The 19,531-nt window shown below is 46.1% G+C and overlaps 1 protein-coding gene across 2 annotated transcripts in view; it reads left to right on the plus strand.

The window, feature by feature from the left end:
• The window catches only part of RUNX1 (RUNX family transcription factor 1), a 90,276-nt gene that overhangs the window by 18,404 nt on the left and 52,341 nt on the right, over positions 1 to 19,531 (plus strand). For both annotated transcript variants that reach the window (XM_014786833.2, XM_087418121.1), the window contains exon 3: positions 10,095 to 10,199. In XM_014786833.2, coding sequence (XP_014642319.1) covers positions 10,095 to 10,199 — 105 coding nt within the window. The remainder of the gene's footprint in view (positions 1 to 10,094; positions 10,200 to 19,531) is intronic.

Raw genomic sequence — 19,531 nt, forward strand, 5'->3', positions numbered from 1 at the left:
GCTGGCACCCAGCAGCATCACATTCTTCCTGCGTGGTAATTGCCGGCTCCACCCAAGTCGAGGGGAGTTTTATAGTAGTGCCACGGCGCCTCGCCTTGGACTGTACTTAAGGACATCCCGGCTGTTCCAAGGAAGCCATTTTAAGGTTGTATCTCAGCGTCTGCAGAAACTGCATGTGAACATCCATGCTTGTTTTTCTTTTTTTGGCCACATATAAGTGGAGAATTGATTCATCGGGCTGTGACTTGGAGAAGTATCTTACTACACTATTATCTTGCATTCTGCCCAAATCCATGAGGTCTAGGTTACACCAAAGCTATTATGTCTCATTGATAGTCCTCGGATTCACAACAACATAGAAACATGCACCTCCATTTGTAATGATTCTGCAGGCGTTTGGAAGGTAGAGTGACATAGTATGAGAAGTGGGTGTTCTTGCAGGACTCACTGAGATGTGCTGGCCTCAGTCTCCCCGTCTGTGCAATAGCTATGACAGTGCTTTTCATATACGCCTTGAAAAGTTGTTAGAATGATTTAAATGAGATGATGTGTGTGTAACAAGACTTAGGAAAAAGAGCTACCACTTGCCTTGGCGTTGTTCTTCCTGCTACAGACAGACTCGCTGAGGAAGGAAAGAGCAGGGAGGAGTTAGCATGTGTCTTGCTGAATCAGAAAGGCAGGAATGATGCTATTTTCCACTATCCGCTCCTCGATGGCAAGGAATTTGTATTCCTTTATCCTACTAAGAACCTATAAAATGAGAGTGCCTGAGACACAGCAGGAACTACATAAATATCCATAAATAAATACATGAATAATAGTAATATAATCATTCCAGCTGGGCACTGATCATGTGACGGACCTTGTGTTCTCTGTTTTAATTGGTGAGCCTCTCATAGCCTTGGGACCCTTTCCAATCAGGGAAGTATAGCGTCCATTGCTATTTTATTAGAACTGTCCCCCACCCTCCTAGAGGTCATTTAGTGAGGGCATTTCATTCATTCATTCATTCATCAGATATGCATTGTGTACCAACTGTGTGCCAGGCACTGGGTTCCCATTGCAGATACAAAGTTCAGCCAAAGAGGAGCCACAGCCTTTGGGCGCCAGTGAGGGACCAACAACTCAGCAGGCCATGGCCGTTCTGAGTGGTCAGTGCAATGGATAGGTGTGACGGGAGCACATGAGCAGCAGTGCTTAACCTAGTGAAGAGGCTAGGGGTCTCCTGGTCAAATTGTCATCTCAGCTGAGACATTTCAGGGTGTGGAGGAGGCTGTCCAGGTGACGGCATCCAGAAGAGGATCCAAGCAGAGAAAACAGAGTTGGGGAGGAACATCCGGCCGGTTGAGGAGCCAAGACATGCTTGGGCAGCCAGCTGGGGGAGGCCTTGGAGCGGGATGAGACTGGGAGAGCTGTGAAGGGCTGTGACACCCACATTGGGAATCTGGTCCGGTCCTAGTGGAATATGGAGACCCACTCACAGGTTTAAAGCAAGGAATTGACATCACCAGGTACAAATGGTAGAAAGATGCTCAGATTGCACGCAGAAGGATGGAAGGTGCGTTTGGAGGGGACTCGGGGGCTTAGAGACCAATCCAGAGACTGAAAACTCCCATTTCTCCTTTCAGGCAGCCTCAGACATGTGTATATCCAGCTTGCAAACACCCCATTTGGTAAATGTCGCTGTACCTAGACGTCAGCTCCCACAGGCCAGGCCATGCCCACTGCACCCCCTAGCCTTGCCTCAGCTTCTCTCTTTTGCCCGCTCAGCCTCCGCCCCCATCTGCCCTCACTGCTTCCTGCAGCAGCTGCTGTGGGAGTTAAAAGCTGGGCAACGGGAACTGAGACCCCGAGGCTGCCTTCCCATCAGAACGTCCACCCCTCCGGCCTCTCTGCGCAGTGCCCCGTGGTGTTGGCTGTGTGTTTGAGGCACTGGGCGATGGGCACAAGCAGGGTCAGGGTGAGGACTAGGTCAGCCCCGGGAGGTCACTTTGGTCACCTGCCCTGTGTTAACCTCTAGCCCCATGAGTGGCGACGGGAGAATTTGGATGCGCCAACCAGAAGGTTCTCCTGGCAGTAGGCGAGGCCATGACCTCAAGAGGGCTGTGAACTCAGGGTCTTGAGGGTGTTTGGGCTAAAAGGATTAAAACTTGATTCCTCAACCAAGATACCCAGGAACTGTGATACCAAGAGAAAAGAAAGATCAGAAAGGGACCGCGAAATCTGGGGAAAAGAAATGCAAAATCTCGTGAGCATCGTGGCGCCTTGGGGTTTGGTAAATATTCTTCCTGCGGAGACAGGCTGGCCCACCATTCCGTCTATAAGGCGGAGTTCACACCCATGCCACGGAAAAGGAAAGCCGTGCTTTCCAAGTGGAATCAGCCATCATAAAGAACCAGCTGTCAAACTGAAAGTTCACAGAATAATTCATTGATCCATTTATGAAACATTTTTTCATGCCTCAGAACAGAAGATGCAAAGATTAATAAAACGTTGCCCCTGTCCTCAAACAACTCATTTTTATAGAACATCTCCAGAGAAAACGCTTTGCATGTTTTTGGCTTTCTTAAACAGCTATTTTTCAAATGATCCATCATTTCAAAAAAAAATGTATTTTTTATGGAAAACTGAGTTCTGTGTTTAAAGCACCTGACTTTCAGTCGACTTTTGGGGGTTGTCCTTGTGCCAATAGCTTGGGCCTCTCGTCTGCATTTTGGAGGCAGGTGGAACTAGATAAATGCCTCTGCAGGCACAAGGGCACTTTGCACACAAGTACACTGACATCTTAATTTCAGTTCAATTTAGTGAAATCAGGAAATTTTGTGCAAGGTGAAGCTTTTGTACCCTATTCAAAAATCCCCAAATAAATAATTATACAGCTCCACTGTCAAAAATAATGGTAAGTGTTTGGGTAAGGAAATGGATGAGGAGCGAAAGCATGAATTTTGACCATTAGGTTGTTTCAGTGGAAAAGTGAGAGACGTAAATTAAAAATACTTTGTGAAAAATACCCCAAATTCAGATTTCGCCCAGAATCTGGGGATGCATTAATTTTAATACTTAGTTACCCGTGATCAATATTAGACCCAGCACAATCTACACAGTAAAATGAGAAGTCTTCCTGCAACATTTCAGAATCTTTTGGGATTTCCAGAATTTGCAAAGAGCAAAACTTGAGCCTTCCCTGGCTTTTCTTGGTTCTCAGAAGCTGTGTTTTTTTTTCTTGGACTTTTTATTGCTCTCTGGTTTTTTAACGTTTGCGAGCACGAGTGGCTTTCCTGCAGAGATGCACAAATGTGTCGAGATTGTGATGAACATGTTGAGATGTGAAAAATGTTGTGATTGCGTTTCCTAAGCTGCATGACCCCCAGGGCAGACCGTCGTCCTCCGTGCACACAGCCTACCCTTGCGTGACAAAGAGCAAGTTTCACATCCCACCGAAACTGCCCCGAAAAGGAGAAGATGACTCGGATCCAAACCTACACCAAGGAGAGGGACAGAAACAGAGGCAAGTGGCTGAGGAGCCAACACAGGCGGACTGGCTACCCACGCACCAAACCTAGAGAAGGATGCCCACAACAGGACAGCAGTCAGAGGGTCTCGTCTCAGACACCCGCTGGCATAGGAGGACAGAGCTGTGATGTGACAGGCACGATCTTCTAAATATAGGATTCCACTCCCGGACAAGAAACGATTTCCAGTCGCCTTTTCGCCTTCTGTTCTTCTGCCTGCCCTCGCCCTTTGGGGAGCAGCGTGCGCATGTGCAACAGTCCTGGGATTTAGCCACTTCCCAGATGTGGTGAAGAAGCAGAGGGTGTCCCGGGCCCTGCGGAACTACAGGGTCCAGCTGTGGATTTATTAGACCGCAGTCAGCTGTTGGAGTTCACCGGCCCCGGGCCGTGATCGGGCTGGCTAATAGAGCACAGCCCCGGGGCCTCATGGGCCTTGGAGACTGTGTCACGGCAGCAAGTGTCCAGGAAGACTCACCCCGTGACCTTCTTCCCAACTAAATAAAGCAGGGAATATTTTGCGCTGGCATTTGGATGAACAAGCTGGCGTCAAGGGGGGCGACACATGCTCCAGTGGGGAGCATTTGGCTGGCTTGTTTATAAAGCAGGATCAGCCAGTCACAGGTGTTCCTTACGCAGGTCGCCAGCTGGCGGGGCGGGAGTGAACTTGAACTTGAAGTCCGAGTCCAGTGTGCAGCTTTCCTGATGGGTCCTTGGATCTCATTCCACCAGCCTGCCCGCTGCCCTCTCTGCTTTGCTGGAATTCCTAGAGAAGAGGATGGGCCTGGTGGAGCTCTGCCAGCACCGCCTGCCGAACGCTGACACCCACACCCGCCTTCCCCCATCAGACCTCAATACCACTTCATCACTCACCGGGTCACCCACAACTCTGGTCTTTGTGGATTTATATTTCTCACATCTTTAATGATAATTAAACTGATATTCGCTGATTCATGATTTCATTTAACTTGCATAACAACACTATGAGATGGAAGGACTGTTATTACCTCCGTTTTACTGATGACAAAGCAGAGGCCCCAGAGAGGTTAAGTAACTTTCCCAAGGTCACACAGCTAGCAAGTAGTAGAGCTGGGATTTGAAGAAAGGCGGTTCAACTTGAGGGTTGACACTCTTAACTAGCGCCCTATGCATTTCTGCTTTCATGGGATTGTATAATCAACCCCTCATCTTTTGCTGCTTCCAGGCATAAGTCAAGACAACCCCTCCCTCCCTTGCCATTTCTTCCCACCTTATTCAGTCCTGGTGTTTGTGCTTCTAACTCGTATTCCTACTGGAACCCAACCACTGGCCAGAACCGTGGCTGCTGTTTGCGTTAGGTTTCCGTCAGTGGGGAAAGAAGGTCATGGTGCTCCCCTTTCCTGTGCTCCTTCCACTGTGAATCCTCGCACAGGGCACCTGTAACCCTGCAGCTTGCCCCCTGGGGAGCCAAGAGCTGCAGCTTTCAGAGTCACGGCCACCTGTGCACCGGCCAAGGCCTCTGTTTGTCTCATGAGGCCAAAGCCAGGCCTGCAGGGAGCCTTCCAGGTCTCCTGGCAAGGACTAGCTGCAGGCTACAGAAGAGAGCATCCGTCAGTTGTCTCTATGGCAGCCCCCTCCTCCCGCCCGGCATTTGGTCCTGCAGAGCGGATTGGGGACTGTTGTTACTGAGCCCGCCTGTCCTCCTCTGCTCTCCTCTGACTTACCAGTCTGGCCGCAGCTTGCTGAGAAAAACACTTGAGAATCTTGCACTCTCCACACCCACGCACTTAAAATACCAGGCCCATAGGTCATTTTAACGAGGGAATCTGGCCAATAACACGTGTGCTCTGGGCTGCAGCTACCATTTCTGCAGGTGCTAGCCAAGAAGGGCTGTGTCTCGGCGGGGATGGGCCGGGGCGGGCGGAGGGCTGAGCGCAGTGGCTCCCAAAGCTCAGAATGTCAGTCAGATGTGCCCACTGGCCGACTGTCGCCAGCCGTTGAGCACGGTGCCGGGTCTGGTGGGAAGAATACAAGAAGTAGATGGCAGGGTTTTCCCCGAGTGAAAAGAGGCCACACACACCGGTGAACAAAAGGTCAGCACGTATTACCTCTGTCTGTGGGGCAAGAAGCAGAGGTCCCCGTGCTCAAAGCTATAAACAAGAGCCCATTGTGAGGGAAAGGACCAGGATACCTCCGCCTTCGTAAACCATATTGTTGTGGCTGAAATGCCCCACCTATTTGCTAGATAGACACTTGTTGTGACTGCACATAAAATGATGGGCGTAAAATCATAGAATTGTATTATGCGCAGTGATGTCACAAATATTCACTTTCGTTGAATTTCATTCCCAATTACGTAGGCCAGTCTGTGGTTAACCAGGGGGCGTCATTAAGCACTTGACTGCCAGGAGCCCAAATTCGGCTCAATAAGAAACTGCTTTTGAACTATAACCCGGGCTAACAGTTAGCCATCGAGTACAGTATGGGTACATTAGAGTCACCGACACTACTGTCACTTTTTTGGGTAGTGGTAGAGCATGGAAACAGTACCACAAGTCCAGAGTCATGGTGCTGATGCCTCTAAGTTTGCAAGTCAAGATTTATGACCTCATGACAGTAATGTGAAGAATGGTGAGCATAAAGCTGGGAGATCTGGGTTCTGCTGTGTATGTGAGCTGTGTGACTTTGGGAAAATTACTTAACCTCTCTGAGCATTAGCTTTGCTACCTATTAATCCAGGACAATAAAATCTATCTTGTTTATTTCATGAGAGCATGTAAGGACCAAATGACATAGTAAATGGGAAAGTGTTTGAAAAGTTGTAAATTCTACACAGACCTAAAAATGCGAATATTATGAAGACAACGATTCTTTGTTGTCATTTAGGAAATCAAGAATAGGGTGATTGTAGGAGGGCCACCCCAGGGGTGGGACCATTCCCAGGGGTCAAACGCACAGGTGCCTTAGAGCAGTTGTGACTTGTAGTGCCAAGACCAGAACCCTTATGACATTTTGTTGTTTGTACTGGATTCAGTAGTGTTCCCTAAAAATTCATGTCCACCAGTAACCTCAGAATGTGATCTTATTTAGAAAGAAGGGCTTTGCAGATGGAATCAAGTTAAGGTGAGGTCCTGCTGGTTTAGGGTAGATCCTGCATCCAATGACCAGTGTCCTTATGAGGAGAGGGAGGTTTGGGAACAAGAGACACACAGAGAGAGGAAGGCCATGTGGGGACAGACACAGAGACTGGAGTGATGCTGCTACAAGCCGAGGCCTCTAGGAACCACCAGAAGAGGGTTGGCAAGGCAAGGACAGACGGATTCTTCCCTAGAGCCTTCAGAGGAAGCATGGCCCTGCTGACACCTTGATTTTGGACTTCTGGCCTCCAGAACTGTGAGACAATAAATGTCAGTTGTTTTAAGCCACACAGGTTGTGGTAGTTTGTTACAGCAGCCACAGGAAGCTACTACAGGATTTTCACAGAATTTCTGAAATGCTGAAGTTGCAGGCAGCAGAGGAAGCACTCAGGGGCATGCGCACACCTACACAGGGAGACGGGCACCGGGGGTGGGGGGGGGGCGGGGGGGCTGCATGCTCAGAAGATAAAATCAGAGCTGAAAATGATGTTGTATGTATCCCAGCATCCGCCTTGTTTTGCAGAGCAGGAAACAGATCTGGAAAAGTCAAATCATTAAATCATTTGTACACACGCTCAAATCTTCTAACTCTTTTTCAGGAAGAACCCCCACGTCCCGCCCGCCACACACACACACACACACACACACACACACACACACACACACCCTGCTCGGTCACTGGGGCAATGTGATTGTTCATTGCTTATATCTTCAAGGAATCTTTTTTTTTTTTCATTTCAATCCCCCCTCTACCCTGAAGCCCCCTCCCATTGTCATCCTCTCTCATCTTCTTGTGAGGGACACATGGTGGGTATAGAACATGACCCCTGCTCTAAGGCCTTTACAGCCACAGACCCCATTCAGCCCAACATCGTGATCAATCAAAGGGGAAGAATGCTTTAAGAGGCGCCAAAACAGCCACAAAGCGAACTGTAGTCATCAATGAAGGCCACCTAAAAGATGAGTGACTGACGCCTGACCTTGAAGCCAGGAAGGGGGTGTGCAGCCAGGAGGCCTTGATGGCTGACAAAGGGTCTGGAGGAAGAAAGAGCCCAAAGCAGAAACGCCCTGGCTTCTGGAACACAGAGGAGAGGAGCCAGGCGGGGGAGGAGGAGGAGTGGGTGAGAAATAACTCGTGGGTGGGGACTTATTAGTGAGAAGATCCTAGAAGCTGGTGGTGGGATTCCATCTTGATGGTATAGGTAATAACTCTAATAGGTTCTTGATGGAGAAGGGACAGACTGGCCCTAATGCTCAGAGGACCACGTGGATGGGGCTGCTCCCAGGGCTGCGGCTGCCTTTGCTCCTTTGACTGGTGCTTGGAAAGCCCAAAACTACACAGCGAGATGGGAGTGGACCTGGGTGCCTGCCTCCACCTCGGCAGGCCATCCTTGCTGGGCCTGGCCCGCAGCCTCTCCTGCCCATTCCTCCCCTTTAGCTACTTGCCAGGGGAGAAAACAGTCTGGGTGTCACCTGGTGACATTTGAAGGATGTCCTAAAGATTGCAAATCCCTAACGCCCCAAAGGATTCGTCTCCAGGTTCCAGGAGACGAGGCCAGCTGATGCGGAAGACGAATTTGGTTGAGGCCCTCCTGGTCTCCGCCAGAGCTCCGACCCCATGGTGCACCCCTCCCCAGACAGCATCCTTGCCTAACCTGTTAGACAGGTCGCCCTTGACTTTGGTTATGCAGCCATGCCAGACAAGGCCAGTGTCATCATCACTGGCAATTCTTCTTGCCATAGTCTTTCATTCAGACAGAATACGAATCCTTGGGGATTGTTTGGTGGGGATTTTCATGATTAGGCATCACTGGCTTGCTGTGGCCAAAGATTATATTGTCATTGGGCATTTTTCCCTGGCCGTCTTTTGTATTAAAACATACGTGAGGGTTGAAAAAATTCTGTTCTTACTAACTTGGGGAAAGAAGGCGATTTGATTTTGTTAGCAAGTTGGGGAATGGGTGGTCCTGTTTTGCTTTCCTCTCCTTTTGTTTTGCTTTCATTTCATGCTGCATGATTAAGAGGAGAAACTCTGTGTTAATTATTAATTGATGTAGGAGGTCTGAACATCAGGCTTAGTCAAACCTTAGGATCCTCTTGTGTAGCTATGAGAAACAGAGAAGAGAAATAATGGAAGTGAGCACACACACACACCCCTTTGAATACCGTGTGCCAGATACTGTTTTAACAGTTTTACTCATATTAACACATTTTACCTCCCTCTAAATTCTATAAGGTAGAAAAAGTTATATGTACCCATCTTCCATGTAAGGACACTGAGGCACAGAGAGGTCAAGTGCCTTGGCAAAGTTCAGCTAGCCAGAATTGAAACCCAGAGTCCATCCTCTGAACTACTTGGCCAAGAAGAAATGTTTGAAATCATTAATATATTTACATATTAATAATTATATTATTAATATTAATTACTATATTATTTATAAGTTAGTAACTGTATTATAAATTATAAATATATTTTTTAAATAATTTTTAAAAGTTATTAAAAGCAGGCTGGCCCTGTAACCTAATGGTTAAGTTTCACATGCTCTGCTTCGGCAGCCTGGGTTTGTGGGTTCGGATCCCAGACGTGGACCCACACCAGTCATCAGCCATGCTATGGCGGTGACCCATATATAAAATAGAGGAAAACTGGCACAGATGTTAGCTCAGGGAAAATCTTCCTCAGGAAAAAAAAAAAAATTAAAACAGTGTATAAAAAAAGTTATTAAAAGCATCGCATTAGACATATGCGATGAAGACACGCTCACATTTCATAAGTATCTGTAAAATGTTCAGATGGAAATCATGTGCATATAGATGTTTATAAGACTTACTGAATCTCCATCTGTCAGTTACATATTCTTGAGTCCATTTATTGACTATGAATTTTGCCTGTCCAGTCCCATGAGGGCCTCTAATAACATCCAGCATTTAAAAATAATATTTAAAATCAATCAGCAATTAGTATTTTTGAGAGTCAGCGGGAATAATTTTAATCTCGCCTACCTTCAAACTTAGGAATTCTATCTTTCCTAATCCTTGGAGGCAAACAACGTTAGAGGGAAAGATAGCTGTGGTTTCTTTTACTCTTTTTTGCCCTGAGTTTATAAAAGGCGGGGACCGTGGTAGGGTGGGGAGTGGATAGCTGCCCATCTGATCCTATGTTCCCTGGGGTCTTGACTTGAAAGAAAACAAATCTGAATCTCTCTTGATCCTGTGTTGTTTATTGATGATTAAACGAAAGCCATGTGACTCTGCGAGGTGTTACGTCTAGACAGACACCAGAGGTGTGCATTCCAGAATTTAAGCAAAGCCAAACTCAAGGGAATATTGGAAAAACCAATCACGTGTGCTAAAGTTCTGCCACCTTTCCAGTTTGAGGGCTGGAAAGCACAAATTCATGGTCAATTACGCAGCAGGTAGATTCAGGCCGTCCCCTCATCCTTCTGTGTTCTCTTTTGTGTTCCCACAGGGAAAAGCTTCACTCTGACCATTACCGTCTTCACAAACCCACCACAAGTTGCCACTTATCACAGAGCCATCAAAATCACAGTGGATGGACCCCGAGAACCTCGAAGTAAGTGGGCCCCCCTGGGGCTGGCACACTCTCTAGGCTGGTACATCGGGCACTGGGGATGGTGTCTCAGAATCCTTAGGTTTGACTGGCCTCGCTCAAATGTGGCTAAAACCTCTGCCAGAGGGGGATGTCAGGCCCCTGCAAGGAGAAAGAATTTTATTGTTGACACTCTCCCTCCTCAAGTGTTATTTCTGAGCACTGGGCTCTTTCTGAAGCATCCTTTTAGAGGGCAGAAGAAAATTAGGCTGACTCAAGTGCATGTTAGAACCATTTCAGGGCTGCATGAGGCTAAAGACTAGTCCCTCAAATACACAGTGAAGTTCAAGAGGATCTGAAACAAACAGTGAATGGAAGATTGGCCAGACATAGGGGTGGCCAAAAAAAGCCTGAGGGTCAGAGTGGACCACAAGGGGCTGATTACCATCCATGCTGGCCTTTTATTCATTTGTTAAGGCTGGAGATGAAAATGACCCTTTTCTTTCTGTGGCATAGATCAAAATCTTATTACAGGATTGTTTAAAATAGAGAATGGGAGGGTAGAAGAGCGCCCAGGGGAAAACCAGTAAATATAGAAAGATGGTACCAAAAAAATAACTCCTGTGAGGAAAGCTTTTTAAAAAAGGAGTGGGGTTGTTTAGTCTGCAGAAAGATGTCTTCACGGTGACTTAATGACTATCTTTGAGTAAACACAAGAGTAACACTCTTTTCCAGAACCACACCCTACGCCGGGATGGAGGCTGGGTTACAGTTCAGGTCTGTGGAGCTGACTGCAGCCCCTGCCCGGCATCTACATGCCTCCAGAAAGTATCAGGTGCCCAGTAGAAAATGGATATTCTCTCTTCTCAGGGAGAGAGATTCAACCACAGGGCTTCTTGCTGTGCCCAGAAGATGAGATGCAGTGAGGTCGGGTCGTAAAACAGAGTGGTTGAGAATTTAGGTTCTGAGAGCAAACAAGTGGAGTTCTGGTGCAGACGCTTAAGCCTTTGGCAAGTTACAGAGCTTCTCGGAACCTCAGTTTCCTCATCTGCAAAATGAGGATAATAGTGAGAGCTTCTTTATAAGATTGAATGAAACAATGCTGTGTGCCTGGTGCAGGGACTGAACTTAGGAAACGTTTGTGATCCCCGGCCTGCATCTCTGGCTGCTGCCCGCTGGGGCCAGTCCTCCAGAGGACCCTCTCATCGTAGTGGTGCCAATGGAGGCTCTAAGGTTGCCCCTGGGGTGTGGCTCTCTACGGGTGACACTGTGATCACCGCAGCCTGTGGCAGCCTTTCCTGCAGTCCTAAGCACAGCCTTATAGCATCTCGATCACCTGCTAGCACCATCCCAGGTGCAGCCTTCCCAATGCCCCAGACTGGGCAAAGCCCTGCAGAGAACCACCATGCCCACCAGGAACAGCACCGCAGGACACAGTGTTCCATTCGTGTTCTATCCACTTCGTGCCATTTGCCTGCTCCGTGAGACTCTCTTTATCTCTGACCTCATTTTCTCCCTCTCAGCTTTTTCTCTTTAAGCCCATGGAGACTTTCTGGCCATGCCCAGACTCAGGAAACTCTGGGGCTTGGTACCATCCTCTGATTCCAATGGATATGTGAAAAGCCGTAGGCACAGGACCACACAGTTCCAGCCAAACCCAACTTCGTAGGTTTCCAAAGTAGAAATGATGGACAAACCAAAGACTAATAGTGACCCTGCATTAAACACAACAGAAACACCAAGTAGGGGCTTGGCTCTCCACAGAGGACCAAACAGGAAGCAGGCTTAAATCATAGCAAGGCATGGGGTTGGGGACAGGCAGTGGTGAAGTGTAAGGAAATTGACTTCGAGGGTAAACTTCGAGAAAGACTCACTCAGCTGTCTTAGAATCTCTGGCTTCAAAAATAGAAGCAACAGCCATCTCTTGGTCAGTTCAAATGCTGACCTGCCTGGAGGAAGAAGCTTAAACCAGGTGACCCTTGATGTACCTCTTCTTCTGTTGTTCTCTCATGCGTAAAAAAGGGTGGTTTGTGCCCCACTGCTAGTATTTCCTATAACATTCAAAGAACTAACGAAGTGGTTGAGCTTCAGAAAACAAATGGTGGCCGCCCTGACTTTTAAGAATTGGCAGTCAGAGGGGAAAAATATGCGATTGTAATGGCCTGTCTGTATATACAGTTTACTCTGCTTCCTGCTGTTTTATAACTTAAGAAAACAGTCATTATTGAGAAGGGTTCTTTGAACAGACAGAAGGGATTTGCTCCGAAGCAGCATCCATTTTTATGGAGTCTTTCTTGCCAAAGGGAATTCATTCGGGGTCCAGGGAAAAATTAAATGAGAGGTAATAAGTATGATATAAAGAGGTGTGTTATAGCCCCAGGTAGATAGTCTCACATTTCACAAGGGGTTTCTAGGAAAAAAAAGTCAAATGCACACAGGCTTCCAGGGTGTCTTGAGTAATGCTGACTTTTCTATTCCCCTGTGAAGCAAGGGTGGCCATCACTGCTAATTTTAGCTTATTGTTTTCTTCGTTATTTGAACATCTTGATTCAAGATGGGAACTACTTTTTGATGAAGCTCTGCTCACAGCCACTTTCTTTTCTTTTTAAGAGAAAGTTAACAGAATTTTTTTCCCAGCTTTATTGCGATATAATTGACATACAACATTCTGTAAGTTTGAGGTTTACAACATGATGATTTGATATATGTATATATTACGAAATGATTACCGCAATAAGATTACAGTTGTTACGTGTGTGTGCGCACGTGTGTGAATTGAGAACTTTGAAGATCTACTCTCTTAGTAACTTTCAAATATACAATGCAGTCTTGTGTGCTCCCCATGTAGAGTCACCATGCTGTACATTACATCCCTGAGACATTCATCTTATAGCTGGACGTTTGTACCCTTTGACCTCCTTCACTCATTTCCCCACCCTCCCACTCCACCCCTGCCCTCACCCCCTGCCCTGGCAACCACCAATATACTCTCTGTTTCTATGAGTTCGTCTTTTTTTGGATTCCACTTATAAACGAGAAAGACAAATACTGTATTTGTTTTTCTGTCTGACTTGTTTCACTTAACATAATGTCTTCAAGGTTTATCCATGTTGTTGCAAATGGCAGAAATGAAGGCTGAATAATATTCCATTGTATGTATATACCACATTTTCTTTATCCATTCATCCATCGTTGGACACTTAGGTTGTTTCCTTGTTTTGAGTATTGTAAATAATTCACAGCCACTTTCTAATGTAATTTTAAGAGAGGTCATTGCGTGTAAATCAGGACACCCAGATAGTGTCAAATCTGTGGATTACTAAGACGTCCCAGTCCCTTCTATCATGGTGCGATGAATTCTCGGCGATTCTGGCAAAATGGCCCTGGCATCGTGAAGTCGAATAGTTTTGAAAAGTCTATTGTTTCCTGAAGTCAAAGACTATGAGACCTAGAAGGGACCTGAGAGAGCCTTCAGACCTAATAGCCTCATAGACAAGAGAAAGCAGCTCCAGATAAATGAAATGATTTGCCTAGGTTGAAAAGAAATAGTTAGTGATGAAGCCAGAAATAGAATGAGGAGCTCCTGAGACCGAATCCTGTCTGCTTGGATCCTCATGTCCATCTGTCCATGCACCTCTCCATCCATACCCTATTATATCCATAATATGCATCATCTATTCTAAACTCGCTGACCTGGCCTCGGTGTCCGCGTGTTTGAAATGAGATGTTGCCTTTTATGACTTCTCACCTTCATCCCGGCTCTAAGATAGTCTAGAAAGGGCAAATGGCAGTGCCTCATTGCAGGCAGGGAGCCTTCAACCGAAGCATTCGTGCCAAAAACCAGAAGCAAAGGTTATCTCATTCAACCTGCCACTCAAGACTAAGAATTAAAGAACAGGCCACAGCCGTCTGTTGACCAGGCCAATGGGATAACTTGATGTTTCCCACCCCACTTTCCTAGTTTTCAGTGGTGAAGTTGTAGCAAAAAGTGAAAGTGTATTCCAAAGAGAATTGAAAATGTTTTTCATTTCAGACGGTTACTTGCTCTTTTATAGTAACTGACCTGCCACTCAGTGAGTCAAAACTCATTTTTCCCACATTTCATGGGATTTTTTCTTTTTACCTCTCAGACCAATAGAGAAATTATTAATTGTTGACAAATGAAATTTATTATGGAGAAAAAGCACCGTCAGAAGGTGTTCTTTCCTGGGATCAGTTCTTCTAAGCAGCAGTGGAGGGTCTGTTCTCATTTCATAAGTAGAACAGTTAATAGCTTGTTTAATGGCTTCAGAGATAGTCTTCTCTTAAAGCATGAAAGATAGAGTAAAAGGATTTTTTTAAGAAATGGATATCTGAGAGTTGTTTTTATGTATTTTTTTAAAATATATTTCAGGGGATCTAATGAAAAACTCTAGCTCTCAGCCCATGTGTCTGTAATTTAGCCCATGTGTCTGTAATATGATAATATTGGATAGCAAAGCATATTATCTGCAGATATTTCACTAAAGAATTTGACTGCATGAATTAGCTCAGTGCCATGGAGAAAGGTATTTTGCTAAGGAGAGGTTGAGGAGGGCGAGCAGTTGGGACCCTAGCTGACCCACTGGTGGGGGGGAGTGGGCATAGGGAGGGCCGTCTCGGTGGTGTGGATTGGACAGTCATTCTGATGTCACAAACCATCACCTGTCTGGCCAGGCATCTGTTACATCTGGAACACTGAGTAACCTAATTAAAAATTGAGACGGTTAATAAAACAAATATTGGCCATTTCTGGGAGAACTTCTGCCCTCGGGTTAAAGGAGTTCTTCACAGTAACTGTTGTGTCTGAGCTCTTGAGATTGGCTGTAACGGATAGCTAGGTGGAGCCGTTACTTAACTTGAGAATACACTACTTTCTGGGGTGCTGGCCTTCTGGCCAACTAACCTTTTTTTATAGGGGGTCGTAGTTAAGATAGGTCCACTGAAGAGCCTAACTCACTCCCCATCACCCAATTGCTTTGTTAAAGATATCATTGAGTTTATGTCACATGAATATAACTTTCTTTTATGATTTCAAATGTAAATAGCAAACCTATAATGTATATATAGAGAGAAGAAATAGGATCTTTATATATGGCCAGTATGTTTCAAGTGAAAAAGAAGAATGCATGAAATGTACCTGTAATCTTATGGTGAGAATGGACCTAAAGATCTTTGAAACCAAGTTTATCCAGAAAAGTTTGGAATGAGCAGAAATGTTTATGGACTGCTCTTATCATTGACTAATATACAGTTCTTTTTAAAAATGTTATTTTCTCATAGTAATAAAAACACCTCATAAGAATAATAGCTAACATTTAGTGCTAATTGTTTGCCCAATACTGTTCAAAGTGCTTCACATATATTAATGGATAAAATCTTCACAAGAACAAGTAAGAAAATGGAAGCAGAGAGAAATTAAGTCCCTTTCCCAGGGTCACACTATTAGTAAGTCGGAATTGAAACGAAGCAGTCCAGACACTGCCGCCGCAGACACCAGCACCTGTTTTTAAGAACTGCACCGACTGCCACTTGGGCTTTATTGTATTGAAATTTCTGTTTCAGAAATTTTTTTATTAGGAGAGTTTATCAATACACTTCTGGTTCAAATACAGTTTTCTTTGAGAAAGCAGAGCCTCGTAGCCTTGGCAGTTGTCATTTTTGTACTGACGGGAGGGAATCAGTATTTTCAGGACCACAGTGAGTCCACCCTGGGGGACAGGGGGCGTGACCCAGGACACAGCCACGCTGTCACACATGCCGGTTGGTTTTGTGTCTGTCGCCAGGGTCTGCTTCGGGGCCTGGCATCAGTGGGGACCTGAAGCGGGGATGGAGCACAACATAAACATCTCCCTCCAGTGTTGGCATGCAGGAAAGATGCATATTGTGACAAAAATGACCACCGAGTGAACAGCACAAGTCCAACTCCCCCTTTGGCAGAGAGCTTCTTAGAAGGCTCGTGTGCAGAGTGTGCAGCCCTCTGGGAGGTTGAAAATTTGTGTCATTCTTTGCTCCTGTTGGGTTAGTGGAATGCCAGACAGTTTGCTAGATACGTGATCTTAGGATTATAAGTATCCATCCACAGCCCACAGTTCTCTGGGAATTGCTTCACATGTATCTTCCAGGTAATAAACAGTGATCTATTTATTCCCTCTTCCCTGAAGTCCTTCAAATATCAGATTTGGACTTTTAGTTCTTTCTAGACGAAATCCTGATCCATAAAAGAAAAAGGAAATCATTCTTTCTTCCCTCCCACCTGATTATAGAGTAGGAGACAGAGAGTCAAAGAGGAGAGAATGTCCTGCCTACTTCCGTTCCTCCTCCCCATTGTGAAAGGCACTTCGGTGCTAAGATGGACATTCTGGGGTGACTTCCCCTGGAGCTGTAATTCCCATTGCCCTAAGCTCCCCAACTACCAGAAGACTTAGCAGAAGCAGTTTTTTTTTTTTTTTTTTTTGGCGAGGAGGACTAGCCCTGAGCTAACACCAATGCCAATCCTCCCCTTTTTCCTTGAGGAAGATTGACCCTGGGCTAACATCCGTGCCAGTCTTCCTCTACTCTATATGGGACACACCACAGCATGGCCTAACAAGCCGTGCGTCGGTGCGCGCCCGGATCCGAACCCGCAAACCCGGGCCGCCGCAGCAGAGCGCGCGCACTTTACCGCTGCACCACCAGACTGGCCCCAGCAAAAGCAGTTTTTAAAGCTGTAATGATAACCCTGCTAAGTGTTTCCAATGAATGTGAGAATCTCTTTCTGTTTATTATTTTTAGTAGCATCAAACTAGATCAAGAATTTTATACACATAAAGACCCTTGAGTTTTCAGTGGACTTAATTCAGACTAAGGTCTGAAAGGATCCATTGGATGAATAGAAATGGAAGAGGGAATGTGCTTCTGCCCCCGGGAGCATTGATAACCCACCTCATCAGCTCGCTGAGACCTGGGCAGGCCTGTGACCTCTTGGTAACTAGCCCTATCTCACACAGAAGTCAGTAAGAATTTTTGGAGGGCATTTGTATAGCTGCAGAAAGAAAGGGGAAAAAGTTCCTTTCAGATACCAGTGAGAAGCCAAAGAAATGAGGTAGGCACATTCTCAGTCTGATATAGAGGGCAGGAGGGAGAGAAGACACGTGGACTGAAACTTACACCATTACTTTGGCTGTCTCTTTCCATCTGGACCAGTGCAAACCCATGTCACTATTTTTTTTTTTTGCTGAGGAAGGTTCGTCCTGAGCTAACATTCATGCCAATCTTCCTCTATTTTGTATGTGGGTCACTGCCACAGCATGGCTGCCGATGAGTGGTGTAGGTCCACGCCTGGGAACCAAACCCGCGAACCCAGGCCGCCGAAGTGGAGTGTGCCGAACTTAATCACTAGGCCTCAGGGCTGGCCCCCCCATATCACTATTTTGAATGCCAGTGAGGTCGAGATCTAAGCTAATATATCACAGTCCTTGTAGGATTTAGTAGATGAAGTGCTAAAAAAAATATATATATATCCTATCTGCGTTTAGGCTTCCGTTTCTTAATCTTAACACATGTAATAGGTTTCTGGATCCTGAACTGGGGGAACCTGGGTTTCACACTGGCGCCACCAGGCTGGTGGGTGTGACCCGGGGCAATTATCTTAAGTACTTTCATCCTCACTTTCCTCTTCTGTCTAACCAGGCAACAGGAGGAGATAATCTCTAAATTAGGTCCCACTCAGAAGGGGTAACAAAATATTGTCAGAAAAATAGAGCCAGAGGCTCCCCATGAACAGTGGCCCTAGAGGCCCAGCCCTTCAGGCCTCCTTCCCTGGGCGACACCATCCTCATCCCATCAGACATGTCCACGTGCACCCAGGTCATATGATAGATGTCATTTTTTGATATAAATTTTTGAAAGGGCTTTTATCATTTGTTTTTGAAATTGTCTGGCTATGGGGAACTTGTTTAATTTCCTGAGGCCCTGATTTCTCTGCCATCAACATGTGATTACACTGAGGGCTGGAGATCCCCATTTGAGATCCTAGCTGTGTGGTTGACCATACCTAGGGCTCGCGGCTGGCCTGGCTGAGCCTCTATAAAACAAGGGCAGTGGCCTTATTCACCCCACAGGGCTGGGAGGCTGAATGCCACAGCCTCCGCAGAACATTTAGAATCACAGCTGGCATACATAAGTGTTCGGAAGATATAGCAATGATTTGCATTTGGTCTTGGAGTCCTTTTGGATACGAGAAAACTCGAAACAAAAAAAGATTTGTGAACCCTAAGTTTAAAAATTCATGAAGTTGCCATAATGTTGCATTTTTTTAGACATTTAATTAAACATTTATAAATTTTGATTTTTTTTTCAGTTTTCGTTTTGTATTTAGACCCAGTAAAGTTTCCTGTCTGGCATTTTTACAGACCCCTGAAACACTCTGGGCACTGTTCCTAAGTCCCTCATGGACAAAATGGCCTTGCCTCCAAAAGTTGAACTTCGTGAAAAACTCAGGGGAGATATCCTGTCTGAGTAACATGGAAAGTCGGTACCTGAGATCTAACGTGTGGGTCCTTTCCAATGTAGGCATGACACAGCTGTAGGAGAGTCTCTTCCACATGTTCTAGAAAACTGACATGAAATGTGCCAGCATCTCTGGGGGTCTGAATTCTTGCCCCAGACGAATGCAGCTCACCTCCAGGGGTGCCTGCACGTGCTAGCCACAGCCAAGCTTTGCAGGCACAGAAAACACGCTCAGACACCCTCTGAATTTCCTAAACCAAGCTGTCTTTCTAGACGTGTTCCGAGTTTTCTGGATTTTTTCGATATCTGTTTGGTAGGGCTTTTCTTTATTTCCCCCCAAAGACATTTGGTGGCACATTTCAGTGACACGGTGCCCTCATGTGCAGTGTTGGAGACCTTTCTGTGCATGCGTGGCGCAGCGCCTTGGTTTGTTCCCCGCGTCCCTTGTGGCCTGAGGGAGCAGCCCCTCACCTGGGAAGGCTGGGGAGCAGCTCAGCTGAGGTGCGTGTGTGCCGTCTAGTTGCATTGTGGGGAGTTCCTAAGCCGCACCGTTGGTTACTGTGGGTACTGCCAGAACAGGTGGTCCAGTGCTGTGTGTGCATCTCCCACGGCCCGGGTGGACCCACAGCGTGCAGTAGAGGTTTGATTTTTTTCCTGTAAGCCATGTAGCTAAGAAAGGCATTAATAAGAACTGGATCCAGTGGGTCCCAGAAAAAAAAAATCGAGAAGTGCAGCTTAAATAAGTAAAAGCTACCCCCTCGCACTAGATCTGTGTTTTTCATCTGCGCTAACTTGCAATGTCTGTGTTCTCCCATTCTTTTCATATCCTTTTTCTTTATAAACAATTT

Source organism: Ceratotherium simum, chromosome 27 (genome assembly GCF_057802395.1).
Source record: "Ceratotherium simum simum isolate JZ-2026a chromosome 27, ASM5780239v1, whole genome shotgun sequence".
In the NCBI taxonomy this organism is placed as follows: Eukaryota; Metazoa; Chordata; class Mammalia; order Perissodactyla; family Rhinocerotidae; genus Ceratotherium; species Ceratotherium simum.